The sequence below is a fragment of the Gavia stellata genome, chromosome 3, assembly GCF_030936135.1.
Source record: "Gavia stellata isolate bGavSte3 chromosome 3, bGavSte3.hap2, whole genome shotgun sequence".
NCBI lineage: Eukaryota > Metazoa > Chordata > Aves > Gaviiformes > Gaviidae > Gavia > Gavia stellata.
This window is the reverse complement of record NC_082596.1, coordinates 214,358-230,284: the sequence shown is the minus strand read 5'-3', so window position 1 is coordinate 230,284 and position 15,927 is coordinate 214,358. Positions and strand designations below refer to the sequence as shown.

Here is a 15,927-nt window from a genome sequence, read left to right as displayed (position 1 = left end):
GACGCAGTGTTTGGAGAGCGGTCCGCCCCTGCTGCATGATGTGCAGTGAGGATGAGAAACCAGTGTAAAAAATGTGCTTTCTCCTAGAGAACACGGAGAAGTCCCTGTCCCAGAAGGAATGGGAAGAGAAGCTGCTGCTGGTAAGGGTCCCTGTGCCAGGGAGGCGATGGGGCAGTGGGAGGGCATGCGGCAACCAGCTTCAGGGCTCCCCTGGGCTGGGCTCGCCAGGGCTTCGCGTGCAGGACAGCAGCACGGGCTGGGTCTGCAGAGGCAGGTATTCGCCTTCGCCCACCCTGACCGTGGTGGCACAGACGGTCACTTGTCGTCACGCTGCCGGCTCTTGTCGCTTCAGAAGCGGAGATGCAGGTCAGCGCAGAGGGTGACTTGCAGTTCCTGCAGGGAAAGTTAAAAATGAGCTTTCAGGCTCGCTGGTGGGTCAGAGAACAGTGGTCCCAAGTGTGTCTCCCCACTTAATTGGAGAGCCTTAAAATAGGGCATGGAGAAGGAATTAACACTGGGCAGGGCTCTTCTGATGATGGCGGTGTTACCTGGGTGCAGTTTAGCTTGGAAGAGACCTGACCCTGAGGAAAAGGGCACGTTTCTGGAGTCGGGGGGATGGCTGCGTGCCGGCAGGATCCGCTCTGGGGTGGGCAGCCTGCCTTCCGAAGGGCCGGGCAGCCTCCCGTGGTGATCCGGGGGTGCGTGCTCGCTCAGTGCAGAGAGGGGCCCGGGGAGGTCTGACGCAAGCCCCCCGTGTTTTATTTATTGCACTGCTCTCGCCCCTCCCGGCTGAGGCTCCTTGCTTAGCCAGGAGCAGGTTTGTCAGGACGCCCGCGGCTGACGGCTCTTCCTCCCGCAGTTCCTCCAGGAGACGCTGGCGGCCGTTTCTGACAACACGTGGATTTGCCATTTTGTCACGGAGATGTGCAGGCAGCTGAACAGCTACAACGGCTTCCTGCTGGAGAAGGTGATCGTCTGGGGGAGCGGGGGGATCAGCGGGCTGGCGGTGCTCGTCCTGCTGCGCCGTGTGAGCAGGGGCAGGGCCGATCCAACCCTCAGTGCTTTCTGAAAGCAGCGTTCTGCCAACAGCTTGGCACTGGGAAAGGGGTGTTAGGAGGGGAGGAGAAATAGCAGGAGGTTAGCGAGGTGGCTGGGCAGGCTTGAAAATGAAATACTGGTCAGCCCACAGCCGAATCCCTGGCTCGAGAGGTCCTGGCCAGGCTGTGTTGCTCTGCCTGTGCTGGTCAGACCCAACGCATGGTCTCTGCAGCTTGCGTCACATCTGCTGCGAGCAGGGCTGTAATTGAGCTGAGCGAGAAGGGAGCTGAACCAGGCAAAGAGCTCTCTGATGCAGAAGAGAAGGAACCAAGTGACCCTGTTTCTGATTGCACCGGTGCAGGGGTGGGCTGCGAGGCTGTAATCTCCAGGCTGGTGAGGGTAGAGGACAGGGGAGGTCTCGCTGTGGTGGGTCAGGAGGGAGGAGGTCTCCCATGGGCAGGTGGCTGCCGAAGGCTGTGGTGTTTCTGCAGGGATGTAGGAGCAGTCGGAGCTGACCCCGGCTCGGCTGGTCACCAGGGGCTGTGGAGGCATCGCTGGAAAATCTGTCTTCGTGCTCCCTCCGTCGTGGTGACTTTGTTTTTCTCTGGGCAGGAAAAAGGGTTTCGTTATACCTGTTCCTGGCTCCGGTTAATGCAGTTGGCTGTACCTTGGACTGAGCGCTGCTCTGTGGTGGGACTTCTGTCCCAGTGCATCCTGGCACTCCCGAGTGTCCCAGCTGCTTACGGCTGGGCTCCGTCCTGCACCTTTGCTTTGGGGCATGAGCCTCCAGCATGCTGCGAGGAGTAATCTGCGCGGGACCAAGCTCAGTCTGCCTCTGAGGGCTTGGCAGGGTTTCACGGGGTGGTAACGTTCCTCTTGCTCTTCCAGAACTTCCTGTATAAATGCATCGGGACGACGCTTGGGGCGTGCGCCAGCAAAGACCTCGTGCAAAAGCAGCTCCAGGAGCTCCTGGAAACAGCCAGATACCACGAGGAAGCAGAAAGGGAGGTGAGGAGGAGTTGTGCCCAGCATCCCAAGGGTCATCCTGATGGAGCAGGAGAGCAGTCCTACTATGCTGACCTCTCTTTTCCGGTCCCACCATGCCTGGCCTGGGCTTGTACCTCCTGAGGAATGGCTTGTAGTGTAGGTTGCAGCACCTGGGTGAATGAGCCCAGAAAAGTGAAGAGAACCCAACAGCAAGAGGGCTCTGAAGCTGGGTGAGACGCAGGGGGTGCCGTGGGACACAATCTCAAGTGGCCTGTGGCTGTCTCAAGTGGGACAGAGCGCTGTTCCCCAGCTCTGAGCATGCTGGCAGAGCTGCTTCCTCGGGGAAATCATAGAATCGACTCACAGAATGGTTTGGGTGGGAAGGGACCTCTAAACGTCATCCAGTCCCACCCCCTGCCAGGAGCAGGGACATCTCCAACCGGACCAGGCTGCTCAGAGCCCCGTCCAACCTGACCTGGGGTGTTCCCAGGGATGGGGCACCCACCACCTCTCTGGGCAACCTGGGCCAGTGCCTCACCACCCTCAGCGTAAAACATCTCTCCCTTATATGTACCCTCAATCTCCCCCCTTTCAGTTTAAACCCATCGCCCCTTGTCCTGTCACTGCAGGCCCTGGTGAAAAGTCTGTCCCCGTCTTTCTTCCAAGCCCCCTTTCAGTACCGAAAGACCGCAGTAAGGTCTCCCCGGAGCCGTCTCTTCTCCAGGCTGAACAACCCCAACTCCCTCAGCCCTTCTCCGCAGCAGAGCTGTTCCAGCCCTCCCACCATTCTCGTGTCCCTCCTCCGGCCCCGCTCCGTCTCTGCCTTGCGCTGGGGACCCCAGAGCTGGACGCAGTGCTCCGGGGGGTCTCGCCAGAGCGGAGCAGAGGGGCAGAACCCCCTCCCTCGACCTGCTGGCCACGCTGCTCTGGATGCGGCCCAGAAGACGCTTGGCGTTGTGGGCTGCGAGCGCACGTTGCCGGCTCGTGTCCGGTTTGTCACCCACCGGTGTCCCCCAGTCCTTCCCCGCAGGGCTGCTCTCCATCCCCTCCTGCCCCAGCCCGTGCTGGGACCGGGGTTTGCCCCGACCCGGGTGCGGGACCTTGCGCTTGGCCTTGTCCAACCTCGTGAACGGACCCACAAATCCTTTGGTGCCAGGAGGGTCTGGGAGGTGCTGTGACAGCCGGGATGTGTTCGGAGCTGCTGGGGCTCTGTTACTGCCAGGTGCCATCTCGTGGGCAGAGCTGCCGTCGCTGTCCTGTCCCCGGCAGCCTGCCTGGCTCTGCCTGTGTGACAGCCCAGCGAGCCTCTGCCTGCTGCCAGAATGGGTTTTTTGGCTCCTGCTCCGTCCTTGGGCTGTGTAGCCCCACAGGTTTGGGGAGTTAAGCCAGAGCCACAGGAAGAAAAACAAACAGGAGTTTTCTCCTGACTTGGCTGCCTGTCCTGGCTTGCGTGGGGTCAGATGGGCTCAGCGCCCCACTTTGACAGCCGATTGTTAAGTTAGCGTGGCTGAATCACGAGATGTTCCCGTCTTCTGCAGCATTAACTCGTGTCTCCGGTGTGAGCTCTTGCTCCCTTGGACCCGCGAGGCTTGCCCCGTCCCTGCGGCAGGGAGGGGACCTAGCTCTTCCCAATCCTCTGGGCTGCAGCCCACCGAGCTGGTGCCACCCTGGGGGCTGCGGCAGTGTCTCCCCCTGCTCCCCGGAGCATCTCCAGCGGGTGAGATGTTTCCCTGGGCTCCAGCAGCTCTTGGCTGCACCTGGATGGTCTGGTGACATCCCTGTCTTCCTGTGCTACGCTCCACCGAGCCTCACACCCACCATAACACCGCAGACCGGGTGCTGCCATCGCCGGAGCAGCTGGGGATGCTGCTCCACCTTCCCTGGGCAGCTCCAGCTCGTGTGCTCGAGTCATAGAATCACAGAGTGGTTTGGGTGGGAAGGGGCTTTTAAGGGTCCAGTCCGACCCCCTGCCAGGAGCAGGGACATCTCCAACCGGACCAGGCTGCTCAGAGCCCCGTCCAACCTGACCTGGGGTGTTCCCAGGGATGGGGCACCCACCACCTCTCTGGGCAACCTGGGCCAGTGCCTCACCACCCTCAGCGTAAAACATTTCTCCCTTATATCTCCCTTCCTTTAGTTAAAACCATTATCCCTTGTCCCATCGCTACAGGCCCTACTAAAAAGTCATCTGCTCGTGGATGCTTTGCAGCGTTTTCTTCACTGCCAGCTCAGACCCTGGAGCTGAGCTCAGGGTCGAGCTCTTTCTGCCCGTCTTGGCCAGACTCGTGCTCTGGCTTTGCACGCTCCCCGGCTTCCCTTGAAACTTGGCCGAGCCACGCCGCTCTGCCCGGCTCCATCGCCCCACTGCCGCGCGCTCCCCCCACCCGCAGCTGCCTTTAAGTGCAGTGCAAACACAAGCTAATGGTGCCTGGCTTCGCTCCAGCCTACGCCACTCTGTCAAGGGCTGCTCTTGAATAAACTGTTTATGGAGTTTCAGCCCCGCTTGCTAGACCTCCTGGAGGTACAGCAGAAAGGCAGGACCTGCTAAGCCTGCTTTGCTCTCGCTTCCAGCCAGAGCGCTCGACCGGGCTCCTGTCTCCCGCAGAGCGGCTGACATCTGCCCGCTGGAGAGCGCGCCGTGTCTGTCCTGCCCCCGCGGCTCCTCTGGAGCCGTGTCCCAGCCTGTCACCCCGACAAGGACAGCGTTATTGTGCCCTATATCCCCCGGAGGCAAGTCCCTGCCCCGGAGAGGGGAGCGCTGGCTGCCAGGATTGCTCCCAGCTGGGCACGGCTCAGGTGCTGGGAATTAAACCAATAAACAGGCTCTCTTTAAGTGTCAGCTGGGGCTGGTGAATTAATAGCTTTCTGCTAATGTGTTTTCTCTGCTTCCTCCAGGGACTTGCTTCCTGCTTTGGGATATGTGCAATAAATCACCTGGAGGAAACCCTGGCCAAGCTGGAAGATTTTGTTAGGTCTGATGTCTTCAAGAAATCTGTGGGACTGTTCAGTATCTTCAAGGTAAGAGCCAAAGGGCCCCTGCTGCCACGCAGCCGGCAGCAAAGGGCTCACGCAGCCTTCTTCAAATACGGCGTGTGCTGGAGCTGTCCTCGGGAAAGGAGTTAATTTCCTGCCCTGGTGCGTTTGGCTTGGGGCTGGGATACCTTCCGCCTCTCCAGAGAGCTGCTCTTGGCATCAGAGGCTGCTTGGCATTAGCTCCTCGCTCTCAGCCGTACGCTCCCGCAGGCTCGCGCCCCGGTGAAGCTGCTCGCTTGCTGGGTGGGCTCGAGTAAGTTGTAACTTGGCTTCTGCGTCCGTCGGGGGACCCCGGCCTGACGTGGAGCGTGGTTTGGCTGTCACCCACGCTGGTGCTTGACGGTGATCCCCGAGCGACTCCCACGGCCATGCGCACGTCCCGGGAGATGGGGGGTGTTTTGTGCCCCCAGCGCTGGCAGCAAAAGCCTTTCCTCAAATTTTCTGACCCAGGCAGCTGGTTTAATTCTAAGATCGGGTGTTTGAAGGACAGGACTAGTGCTGTGTGGGCATGGAAGAGACCCACGACAGAAAGGTGCCCGGAGCTCAGGAGCTGGGCGAGGAAGCCCTCGTGCAGCCGGGGAGCCCTTGTCCCTGCCCTGCCCCTCGGGCCGTGGTACGAGGTGGGTCGGCCATGAACTGCTCCCTGGGACGGTGCGGGTAAAGCCTTTCAGCGGTGCTGGTTAATGGGCAGTGGATGCTGATTTCTAGCATGGTAGTTAACCAGCGGTTAACCTGGTTAACCTGACCGGGCTGGGGCCCACGTGCTTCCCCGCAGGGCTCTAACAGGTAACACGCGATAGCAAACTGGGGCTCCTGCCTCGGACAGAGACGTGCTGTTAGTGCAGCTCACGCTCGGACGCCTGATGCTCCATCAGGGCTCTGGAGGTCTCTGCCACCACCAAAAGGATGGGAAGTGAAGGTCCAAAACCCGCCTGGAGGGGCCCTGTCTTTGACGGGTCACCTTCAGCTGGTCAGGCAGACCCTGCAGAAGCCACCTCCTCGTGAGACCTGGGAAGAGCCGGCCCTGGCTTCCCCATCGTTCCCCCCCGTTAACTTCCTCATCTGCTGTAACAGGACCGTAGTGACAACGAAGTGGAGAAAATAAAGAGCACTCTCATCCTCTGCTACGGATACGTAGCTGTGTACGCGCCCAAGGAGCTGGTGCTGTCCAGGATCGAAGCAGACATCCTGAAGAACATCTTCCAGTACTTTAACACCAAGGTAGGCTGTTGGGACGCCCCGTCCTCCCCGGGCGGGAGAGCACACCCGGGCGAGCTGGAGCAGCCAGGCGGTTCTGGATGCTCTGCCTTGAAGGGTCCCGCTGGGACCCGTGGGCAGCCCCTGGGAAAAGGGCATTCACGGCAGAGTCTGCTCGCTCGCGCGTTGCTAATGTGTTTTGTTTTTTCACTTGTTCAGGTTCTGGGAATAAAGGTAGAAACCAAGGTACAGTGTGAGGCATTAAATCTGAACTACTCTCTGCTCTTTCCTGCTGTCTCTGTCTGCCTCTTGCTCTGGGTTCCCCTCGAGAGCAGCCCTGTGCTGTGCTCACAGCAGCACTCCTCTGCCCATGGGGACCGGGAGAGCCACGGGAGCTGCTGCTCCTTGCCCTCAGCTCTCCAGCCCTGTCTTCCATGCTGGAACTGTTGCCTGAAAGCGCCAAAACTCACAGCAGAGGAGAAGAGAAAAATGCCTTTATGGCAAGACAGGAGCTGTAGGTGGAAGCGTGGCTCGGGCGGGCACCACCCTGGTGAAATGCTGAGCTGACCAAAGGCTGTGTTGGCCTCCCACGGGTGCTTGTGGCCGAGCTCACTGCCCGCGGGCAGATCTGAGCCTGTTGCTTTCCACCCCTTCTGCTGAGGCCGTGCCTTTCCTGCGAGCTCCGCACAGTTGGAGCTCGCACGGCCGTCCCCAGGAGGGAGCGAGCTGGTTTGGGTTTGCGCTTGTGGCAAGATGAGCCGTGCCCGCCTTGGGAGGCGAGGGCTGGGGTTCCCTCCCCGGAGCCGCTCCGGAGCTCAGGGCTCCGGTACGGCACGGTGCTCGCAGAGAGGGTGGTCAGGCAGCCCCTCGGCTCCCTGCACACGTGCTTCGCTGTGGAAGCCTGGGGACTCCAGAGACCAAGCCGCAACCCACCGCTCGGATAAAATCCACTAAACTAATTTTCCTGCTTCCCTCTGGAACAATCATTCAGTGGGCAGATATTAAAACCCAGATTACTGTCCTGGGGGCAATGAGGGGCTGTATTTTTATATTTCTCTTTTTAAAGGCTGAACAAGAAAAACGGCATTTGTCAAGTTGAATTGTCAGTCCAAGGACTCCTTCTCCGGGCTCCACTAATGCGTTTTCCTTCTGGGCTCCCGCTGGCACTAACAGCTTCTGCAGAGCGTCTCCGGCCCCGGAGCTGGGGACCTTCTGGCTCCAACCCTCCCCTGGCTCCCTGCCTGAGGGCTGCGCCGAGGGGAGCGCTTTTAACTGGGGTGCCTCCTCCTGACCCCGTGTCGACTGTCCTAGACCCCAAGCTGTGTCGGAGGAACGGCTCCTGCCAGCTTCTGGAGTTGCCTTGAGCATCTGCGTGCTCAGGCGCTGTCTCGCCGGGGAGGAGGGAGACCCGGGGGGACTGTCCTCAGCCCCTGTTCTACCAGGGAGCTCCCGGTGTCCAGCCAGTCTGTGACACTGGGGACGGGGTGCCCTTCGTGCTCCCACGGTCACCAGAGAGCCTGTAACGTGGATAAAGAGCAGGGAGCTGAACCCACACGCTACTAACAGCCCAGGCCAAGCTGTGGTGCTCAGCCTGAGCACCGGTTTTCTCGGAGGGACACCAGTGCTGGGTGGGACGGTGAGTTATGGTTGTGTGGTAAGCCTGGTCTTCACTTCTCACCCTGGGTTCTGCTCTCAGGACCTGACCCTGAAGCTGTGCCTCATCCGGAGCATCTGCATGATCGGCCAAGCCATCTACAACGGTGTGAAGTGTGGGGACTTCATCTTCTCCCGCAAAGCTGAGCTGGTGGCCCAGATGGTGGTAAGAGCAAGCCCTGGAGCTCGGGGCTGGGCTAGAGGACGCCGGGGGAGGTTCCCAACCCACGTTGCTGAGGGCTCAGCGTAGGCGTAGCTGCTCCATCTCTGGAGCTGTGGTCTGGGTGCCTCGTGGGAAGGGCAGGTATGAGTTTTCCCTGCAAAGCTCCCTCCCCGCGTGTCCGCCGGGCTCTGCTGGGGTTGGGGTGCTGACTTCCGTGGACTGCAGGCCTGCAGTCTGGGCTCTGCCTGCCCTTCGCGAGAGGGCAGGTCCCAGCAGGGAGCTGAGCGGCGGCAGGATGGCTTGCTGCGAGCCACAGCAGGCTTGCGCTGAGCGATGGTGCTGTGTGTCCGTGGCTGCGTTGCCCAAGGGCTGGGGTGGTTGTGCAGCATTTGGGGTGTCGGGCTAATGCAGTGTGGCTCCTGGCTTGCTGTCTTGGGGAGGTTGGGTTTTGAGGCAGCAGTCACCCCAAAGCTTGTCCCGTGCCCAGAGGGGGACGGGGATGGATATGACCGTAACTGTCACCTTGTTCTGCCTTCCAGGAGTTCATAAAAGCAGAACCACTGGAGGCGATGCGGACGCCTGTTCGCCAGCGGGCGATGATCACCTGCACTTACCTGGTGTATCCTTCCTCCGTGCCCATCCCTGCGGGAAAGCCACTTGCAGGGCAGCGCTTGCCGGAGCTGCTGCACCCGCAGAGCCCAACCCCGTTCCCCGCTTTGCCCTGCGGGTCTGACGGCAGAACCGAGGTGCTCTCCCTCAACAGGCACGTTAATAGAGCTGTGCTAGACGCAGCGGAACGGGACGGTCTGGTTGGCACAGCCACCAGCCTCCCGCAGCGCTTGCCGTGAGCCCGCCGATAACCGCTCTCGGGCTCATTTCTCGCTGGACTCTGCAGTAAATGTTCTTTATACAAACCAGAGCCAAGGGCGCTGCACTCTGTTACGCAAAGATGACTTCTGAGCACCAGTTAAAAATACTCAGCACGTCACAGCTCCTGACACAGATACTGGGAACGCTCTGCCTGCTTCCGATTAAAGCCGGTGCCACTTAGTACAGAGTCAAGTCAGCAGGAATGCCTATTAAAATCCTTTTTGCCAGCTTTACCCGGGTGAAAGGCGCTCCCCTAGCGCCCGATGCATCCGTGTTGCTTCCTTAACCTGGGATCAGCATCCTGGAGCCCCACCTCAGTGACCCCGACAGGACAGAGCTGATTGATACCTGCCTCGCCAGCGTGCTTGCCCTGCCACCGCTGGAAGCGGTGAAGGAGAGAGACGAGAACGGAGGCGATGCCTTACACAAGGAGGTGCGGTACCCAGCGCCAGCAGCCTGAGGCAGGCAGGGACTTGCCCGTGCCGCTCCCACGCCTGCCCGCCTCGAGCGAGCGCTTGGCAGCACAAAAAGCCGATGCGGAGCTGACATCGGGTCGCTCGTGACCCGGCAGGGCGATACGGCTTTGTTCCGCGGCGCAGGAGCTGCGGTCGCGGCTGCTCCGGGACGCTGGTTTCGGGGCAGCGCGCAGGTGCCTTTTCACAGTCCCGTGAGCCATGGAGTCCTGCGGCCCCGGCATCTCCCGGCAGCGATCAGCCGTGGGAAAGGCCCGTTTTCAATTCAGCTGGGCACCTCGGGGGAAGCGAGCTGCACCGTTTCCTCTGCGCACTTATCTCGTGAAAAAAGCCTGGCCCTTCTGTGCACTGATAGCAAGTGAGAAAATACGAGCTTATCAGCAAGTCCAAATGCTGCTAATAAGAGCATGAACTCCCTCGAGGGAAAAAAATCAAATGATCCTGGAAACCCTGCAGGGTAGAAGGGGCCTTTACATAACTAGCTTTTGAAAGGCTGCAGCTGCTTCTCAGTTGTGGTTGAGTGCTTAATGAATGAAAATAACATGCTGCTAATGAAGTTGTTGCAGCTGCTGGGTGGCTGCAGAGCAGCGCCGTGCTCCACCGTATCGCCTTGCTGCTGCTGCGGCTCCTTCAAGGTGAGCGGCAGAGCAGGAGCCTGGGGCTCTGACTATCCCCGGCTCGCGTTTGCAGGCATCTGGCCTAAAAGTTTAAGTTAATAATCCTTTTCTCCTTCCCTTCCATCCTGTGAAGCTTTGTAGTTTTTATTTTTTTGGAGTTTATCCCAAAATAAGTCCTGGAAGGAAACTAAGCATCTTCAAAGGGCTCATTCAGACTGGGCTCGCTGGAATTTATCTCCAGGTGGGAGAAGGACTAAATTCCCTTCTGGAAAGTCTGCACTGAAGCATCTGTGCTGGCGTGCTCAGCTCTGGCTAGCTGCTGGCGCTCGATGCAGATCACGGCCACCACTATGCTGACTCCCACCATGTGCCCGGCACTTCCAGCGAAGGTGGATTTTGCAGACTGGGTTTCAGTCCCTGCTGCGTTTTCCTACTAAGCTGGAGGTGGCTGCGTCTTGGCACCCAACACCTGGCAGAGTCCTACGCGCTGAGAATAGGTGCAGAGAGCGCTCTCTCCCTCCTTGCACGCCTGAGCGGGCTCTCTGGGACGAAGCGCAGTGCTTGTGTAGCCTGTGAGCAATCTTTCCTCCTTAGATGCTGTATGGTGACACCATCAGTGCCCTTAAAGACTTGCTGAAGGGTCTCCTGCAGAGGAACTTGACCCCCCACGGGCTGCAGGACATGTTTGCGGTAGGTGCAGCCTGGTTTTGGTGGGTTCTTCAGGGAAAAGCTGCCTGGTTGGGGCAACGTCTCTAGGGGAAGAAGCAGCGATTGCCCCTTCGGGCATGCCCGCTGGTGCCCGAGACGGGTGGCCAGCACGTGGCCGGTGAGGAGGTCTCTGGCAGCGGGGGGGACGCACAGGCAGCCTCACCAGGAGGCAGAGACCGGGTGTTGTCCTGAAGACAAGCCGGGATAAGCTGGTGGGGTCAGGGCCGTAGTTCCCACAGCCCACGCGTGCACCACGGGTCGCTGGGCTGAAGGACTCCTTGGCTGCGCACGGCAAAGCAGCCGAGCTTCCGCTCTCCTTTCTGATGCTTTTCCCCTGTAGCATTTAGGCCCCTGGATCAAGTCGAACAAGGAGCACGAGCGGCAGCGAGCAGTGGAGGTCAGCGCCGCCTTGCTGGACTTCTACCTGAGCAAGCTGAACGTCAGCGTAAGTAAACCCAGTGCTCGGGCGTCTTTCTTGCTGCTGCTGTCAGCCTTGCTGGGGCTCGTGCGTACGTCCCTCCCCGCGGGGGTGCGAAAGTGGGCTTCGCGGCGGTGGGGAAACGCTGTGCTCGTGGCCCCGTGCTCTCCTTGCTAGTGTCGCCTGTGTTTGTCATCCCCGCAGACCGTCATCCCCTTCTACAACCTCAGCGTCCTGATCGCGCTTTTCTCCCCGCGCTGCTCAGACTCCCTGGCCAGCGTCCGCCAGCACGCCGTCGACTGCGTCTACTGCCTGCTCTACATCCAGCTGTGCTACGAAGGTGGGCAGTGGAGGGTGGTTTTGCCGCTCAGGCGGTCGGTGCCGGCAGCGGGAGCCCCCTTCTCCGCAGCTGGGTGCGCGTCCCATCCCTCCACCTCCGTCACCCCAAAGGAGTGACCTGCAGACGTGGTTTGCTGCAGACGCAGGGCTGGTGGAGAACATTGCTGAGGCGTTGGGGTTTCAAAGGCTCTCTGCGACGCTTGAGCGCAGAGGAGCAGGTTTCCGAGCGCTCAGCCTGGCGTTCTCCCGCTCTCCAGGAGAGGTCAGCCCTCCACTTCAGATGGAGGCACTGAGAGGAGCACAGCGCCAGGAGAGGACTTTCTCTGGGTCCTGCTCTCCAGAGCAGTGTGGCTCCATGCAGGGCAAGCTCTTCTGGCCCTTGGCAGCAGCTTCGGTTTCTGGGCTCCTTCCTGAAAGCTGGGCCAGCTCGCGAGTAAAACCCAGCTCTCTGCAGCGTGTGGGTGTAAAATACGAGGAGAGCCGTTCACGGAACGTTCCCTCTGAATCCAGGTTTTGCGCGGGATCACAGAGACGAGATGGTGGAGGGGCTGAAAGCCCTGAAGAAAGGCCTGGAGGAGCCCGACTTCACCATTCTCTTCCATACCTGCAACAACATTGCCATGGTAAGGTGGAGGGCAAATCCGCACGGCCCTGGTCTTTGCAGGGTGGTGGAGCGGGAGCTGCACAGGGCTTGGTGCCTCGTGGCTTCTGAGCAGCCGCGCGGTCTGGAGGCTGCTGGGGAGCCCCAGTCTTGCACCAGGGAACAATCCACTGCAGTCTCCTCCTCCAGCTGGAGAAGGAGCTGGATGCTCAGAGCATCTCGCCCCCAGCGTGAAGGTGCTGGTCCCCGCTTTGGGCACAAGGGCCCCAACGAGAACATTGTGTAGACACTCTGGGGGTGAATTCACCGGCAGGGACTCATGCCTGGCTGTGCTGTGGCTCGGTGCATCCGTTCAGAGGTCTGACGGGCAGCCTGCGCTCTTCAGCCATCGACGCTGCCGGCACTGGGGTCGAAAACTTACTTTGCTGTAGATAAATGCAAATAGTTTCTGTCCACGTCATCTAAAAGCTAAGGTGGAGGTGGTCTAACTCAGCCCTACGGGACCTGCCTGGGGCCCCAGCGTGCGCCAGGGTGGAGACTTTGGTACGTCGTGCTCCTCAGTGGAAGCTGCTGGCCGAAGGAAGCCCTCGAGGTCCTGTCGCTGGCTGCGCTCTCCTGCGGAGCACGGGGTGGTCGGCTCAGGAGCTGCAGTCGCTGGACTCCTGGCTGCCTCCCACTCTGGCAGGGGTGTTGGTAAAGCTGCTCAGTGCAACTTTACGCCCAAAAGGGTCCAAACGTGGCTCTCAAACCACCGTGATTTGAATGACGTGGACAGCATCGGGGATCTGGTGGTGAGGGATGGGATGAGGGGTGACCACTCTGCTCTTGAGAGCTGCACGGGTGAACTCCTTGGTGGCCATTTGCTACGTTGAGAGCTCTGCAAGCATTGCTCCAGAGGAGCTGGATCTGTAGAGAAGCTGGTAGTATCTTTTTGTCCTGGAAAAGCTGCCATTCCTCAAATATTGTGGCTGTAATGGACATTCCCCCTACGGACTTCTCTACTGAGCAGCTTATTCCACCATCAGGTCTGGAGAGCACGATGGGACCTGGGGAGCATCTTCCCAGCTGTTGGAAGAGAGTTAATGGCTTGGTTGCGTTGTCCCAAACCATCCCAAGAGAGCCCCAGGTTATCTGGCTATCAGCGCGGGGCAGGTGGCCTCTTGCCTCCTGCGCGGCTGCGGCCTGGCCCTCGCTCCCCTCCGTTCCCACCGATTTGGGCTCCTGGCTGATGCTCCCGCAGGGCACCGAGCCGAGGAAGGGCCATCCTGCTGCCTGCAGCTGGGGAAGCTGCGCAGGGGGCCCTTTGTCCGGCTCTGCCGGCACCCTCGAAGGGACTGCTCTCTTCAGAGAGTGACAAAAACCCGTTGCTTAACTCCGCTTGCCCTCTCCCTAGGTGATCGGGAAGCGCGTCCCTCCGGACCAGCTGATGAGCCTCCTGCTCGCCATGTTCGAGGGGCTGGCGGACCCCGATAAGAACTGTTCCCGAGCAGCCACCGTCATGATCAACTCCCTCCTCAAGGAGCGCGGAGGCGTCTTGCAGGAAAAGGTAAGCTCCTGCTGCTGCTGCCGCTTGGCCTCGGCACGGCCTCTGTGGTCCAAACGCAGCCCCGGAGAGGCAGCCCCAGCCGGGTCTCGCTGCCTCCCTTTCTTCCCACGTGCGTAGCTTGATAACGTCCTGCTTGTGGCTCCAGCAGCTGCTTTGCTGGGGGTGATGGGCTTCTCTGGTACAGGCAGGGGTGCTCCAGTAAGGGCCAAGCCCTTGGCAGGAGAGCGATGCCCAGCACAGGGAAGGGTCTAGCCCTGATGGAGGAAGGGAGGCGTTTAACCCCTGTCTGAAGGGACTCTATCGGCTGTTGCTGTTGCATTTCTGGCCAGGGGAACACTTGCCCCAAAGCTTTCGGGGGCTGTCGCTCCTGACCTTCCTCGTTTCCCGTGGGCACGTGTGCTCGCGCTCTCCTCCGTCCTCACGGTCGGGGAAGGCTGCTGTGTGGTAGGAGGCGGCAGCTGCTGGCGAAGCCGGCTCCGGTCTGGCTCTCGCTTGGGTTGAGGAGTTCAGAGAAGCTCACTTTACCAGAAGGGCTCAGGCTCCCTGTGAAACCTTTGCAAGCTCTGGGGGAGCCCAGGGTTCCTGGCTGGGAAGCCAGTCTGAATGCTTGCAGGGCTTAGAGGTGCTGGACACAGAAGGCTTTTTTGTCTAATCCACTACCTTTAGGGCTAAGCTCCCCCTTTCTCTTGCAGTAATTGGAAACACCGGGTCTCGAGCTACTCCTTGGGCTTTCTTTTGCACTAGAGCTTCTGCTAAAGTCCTGCTCGCTACCTATTAGCCTCTATCCTACATGGGATTGCTCCAACTTACATGACTCACCTTTTGGTCAGATCCAGTCCAGCCCAGATCCTGAAATCTGAACTGATGCTAAGCCCCGGAGTCCGTGGGGTAGACCCGAGCGCAGCTGGGGACGGAGCGCTCGGCTGCTCTGCACTTAATCTCGGGAATTTGCTGCCAGGCCTGGTCTGCGCGTGAACTTCCTATTTGTCTTAACGTGCGTTTTACGGCTTGCAGTGAGTGCCGAGGTGTCTCCCTGCGTTCAGCTTGAGTTCCTCGCAGGAACTCGCTTGCTGAGCTCCTCTCGCTGCACCCGTGTCGAGGCTGGGGCTTAGCGCGAGTGCCTTGCCAGAACGCTGCGGCTCAGGAGTGGGAGGTGTCCTTGCTTGGGTCCTCTTCGCTCTGGGAATACCCTGCAGCCTGCGCCGGCTCCTGGGTGGCAGGTGGGGAAGGATCCTTGACTTCCGCAGAGGTCTGTGGTTCTGCGTGAAACCCGGCAAGCAGGGAGAGTTCCCTTACCTGGGAAGATAGACTGCCCTGCCTGATGGTCTGCCCACCCGCGTTACCTCCTGGAGTCTCATCCCCTGCCTGGGCTGCGATCGAGGGGAAGGGACGCACGTGTCCTGGCTGCAGGGACTGTCTGACGGTGACCCCAAACGCTCGGCGTGTCCCGCCCCTCAGCTGGCCGCCGCCGTCTCCTCTTCCCTCAGGTGCCCGACATCATGAGCATCATCCACAGCAAGCTGGAGGAGGTGGACGAGGAGCACATCCGGAAGGCGGCCCAGCAGACGGTTTACATCCTCGCCTCCCAGCACAAGAGCGTGGTGGTGTCCAGCCTGCTGAGCAGCGCGCTGCCCTTCGACAGGTCCTGCCCCGCTCTGCCACGGTGGCGTGCGCACGTGCTCTCGGGGTGCCTGGCCTTCGGAGCAGCTTTCGCCTGAGCTGCAGATAATCTTTTGGCTCCTTACGCCAGTAATCGGACCCTGCTGGAATTTCCTTTGCGCGCTCAAGGATCGGCATGGCCGCTTGCTGCCGGAGCTGCCTTTCGGGGGGCTTGCTGTGCTTAGAGGGGCTGGCAGTGGGTACTAGCAAAGCTGGCCCTGGAGAGCCGAGCGTGGCTGGGGGGCTCAGTGCCGCTTTACGGAGCGGGCCACCTCCCCCAAAGCTGCTGACCACGTCGGCGCCAGCCCTGGGCTGGGCCTTGAGCAGATGTTGTCCTCCTCCTTGTACCGTTGCTGCTGCTCCGTTCCTACCACGGCAGGCAGGCTTGCAAACTCCACGGGGCAAGGCAGGAGCTCCCTGGCTTCTGCTGTCGGGGGAGCCGTGGGGTTTTGGGGTTGCGGGGCGGCTCTGGGCGTTGTCCGAGAGCAGCTGCTGGGCGAGGATCGCACAGCACAGCCTCCGCTATCGCAGGAGGCTGTCGTTGTGCCTTCCCCTGCACGCGGCTCCGGGGCTTGCTGTTGCAGGCTCCTGCTCTCTGTGCCGGCTTTGCCGGCAGCGCGGCGCT

At 60.4% G+C, this 15,927-nt stretch overlaps 1 protein-coding gene across 3 annotated transcripts in view; it reads left to right on the top strand.

Moving 5' to 3' along the window:
- Nucleotides 1-15,927, top strand: part of MROH1 (maestro heat like repeat family member 1) — a 53,788-nt gene that overhangs the window by 18,713 nt on the left and 19,148 nt on the right. For 2 of the 3 annotated variants that reach the window (XM_059836202.1, XM_059836203.1), the window contains 15 exons: nucleotides 88-140; nucleotides 860-967; nucleotides 1,927-2,046; nucleotides 4,921-5,043; nucleotides 6,133-6,279; nucleotides 6,475-6,501; nucleotides 7,952-8,074; nucleotides 8,611-8,690; nucleotides 9,239-9,374; nucleotides 10,626-10,721; nucleotides 11,080-11,184; nucleotides 11,362-11,497; nucleotides 12,007-12,119; nucleotides 13,491-13,643; nucleotides 15,131-15,285. In XM_059836202.1, coding sequence (XP_059692185.1) covers nucleotides 88-140; nucleotides 860-967; nucleotides 1,927-2,046; nucleotides 4,921-5,043; nucleotides 6,133-6,279; nucleotides 6,475-6,501; nucleotides 7,952-8,074; nucleotides 8,611-8,690; nucleotides 9,239-9,374; nucleotides 10,626-10,721; nucleotides 11,080-11,184; nucleotides 11,362-11,497; nucleotides 12,007-12,119; nucleotides 13,491-13,643; nucleotides 15,131-15,285 — 1,675 coding nt within the window. The remainder of the gene's footprint in view (nucleotides 1-87; nucleotides 141-859; nucleotides 968-1,926; nucleotides 2,047-4,920; nucleotides 5,044-6,132; nucleotides 6,280-6,474; nucleotides 6,502-7,951; nucleotides 8,075-8,610; nucleotides 8,691-9,238; nucleotides 9,375-10,625; nucleotides 10,722-11,079; nucleotides 11,185-11,361; nucleotides 11,498-12,006; nucleotides 12,120-13,490; nucleotides 13,644-15,130; nucleotides 15,286-15,927) is intronic. The other variant, XM_059836204.1, reaches the window with a different exon arrangement.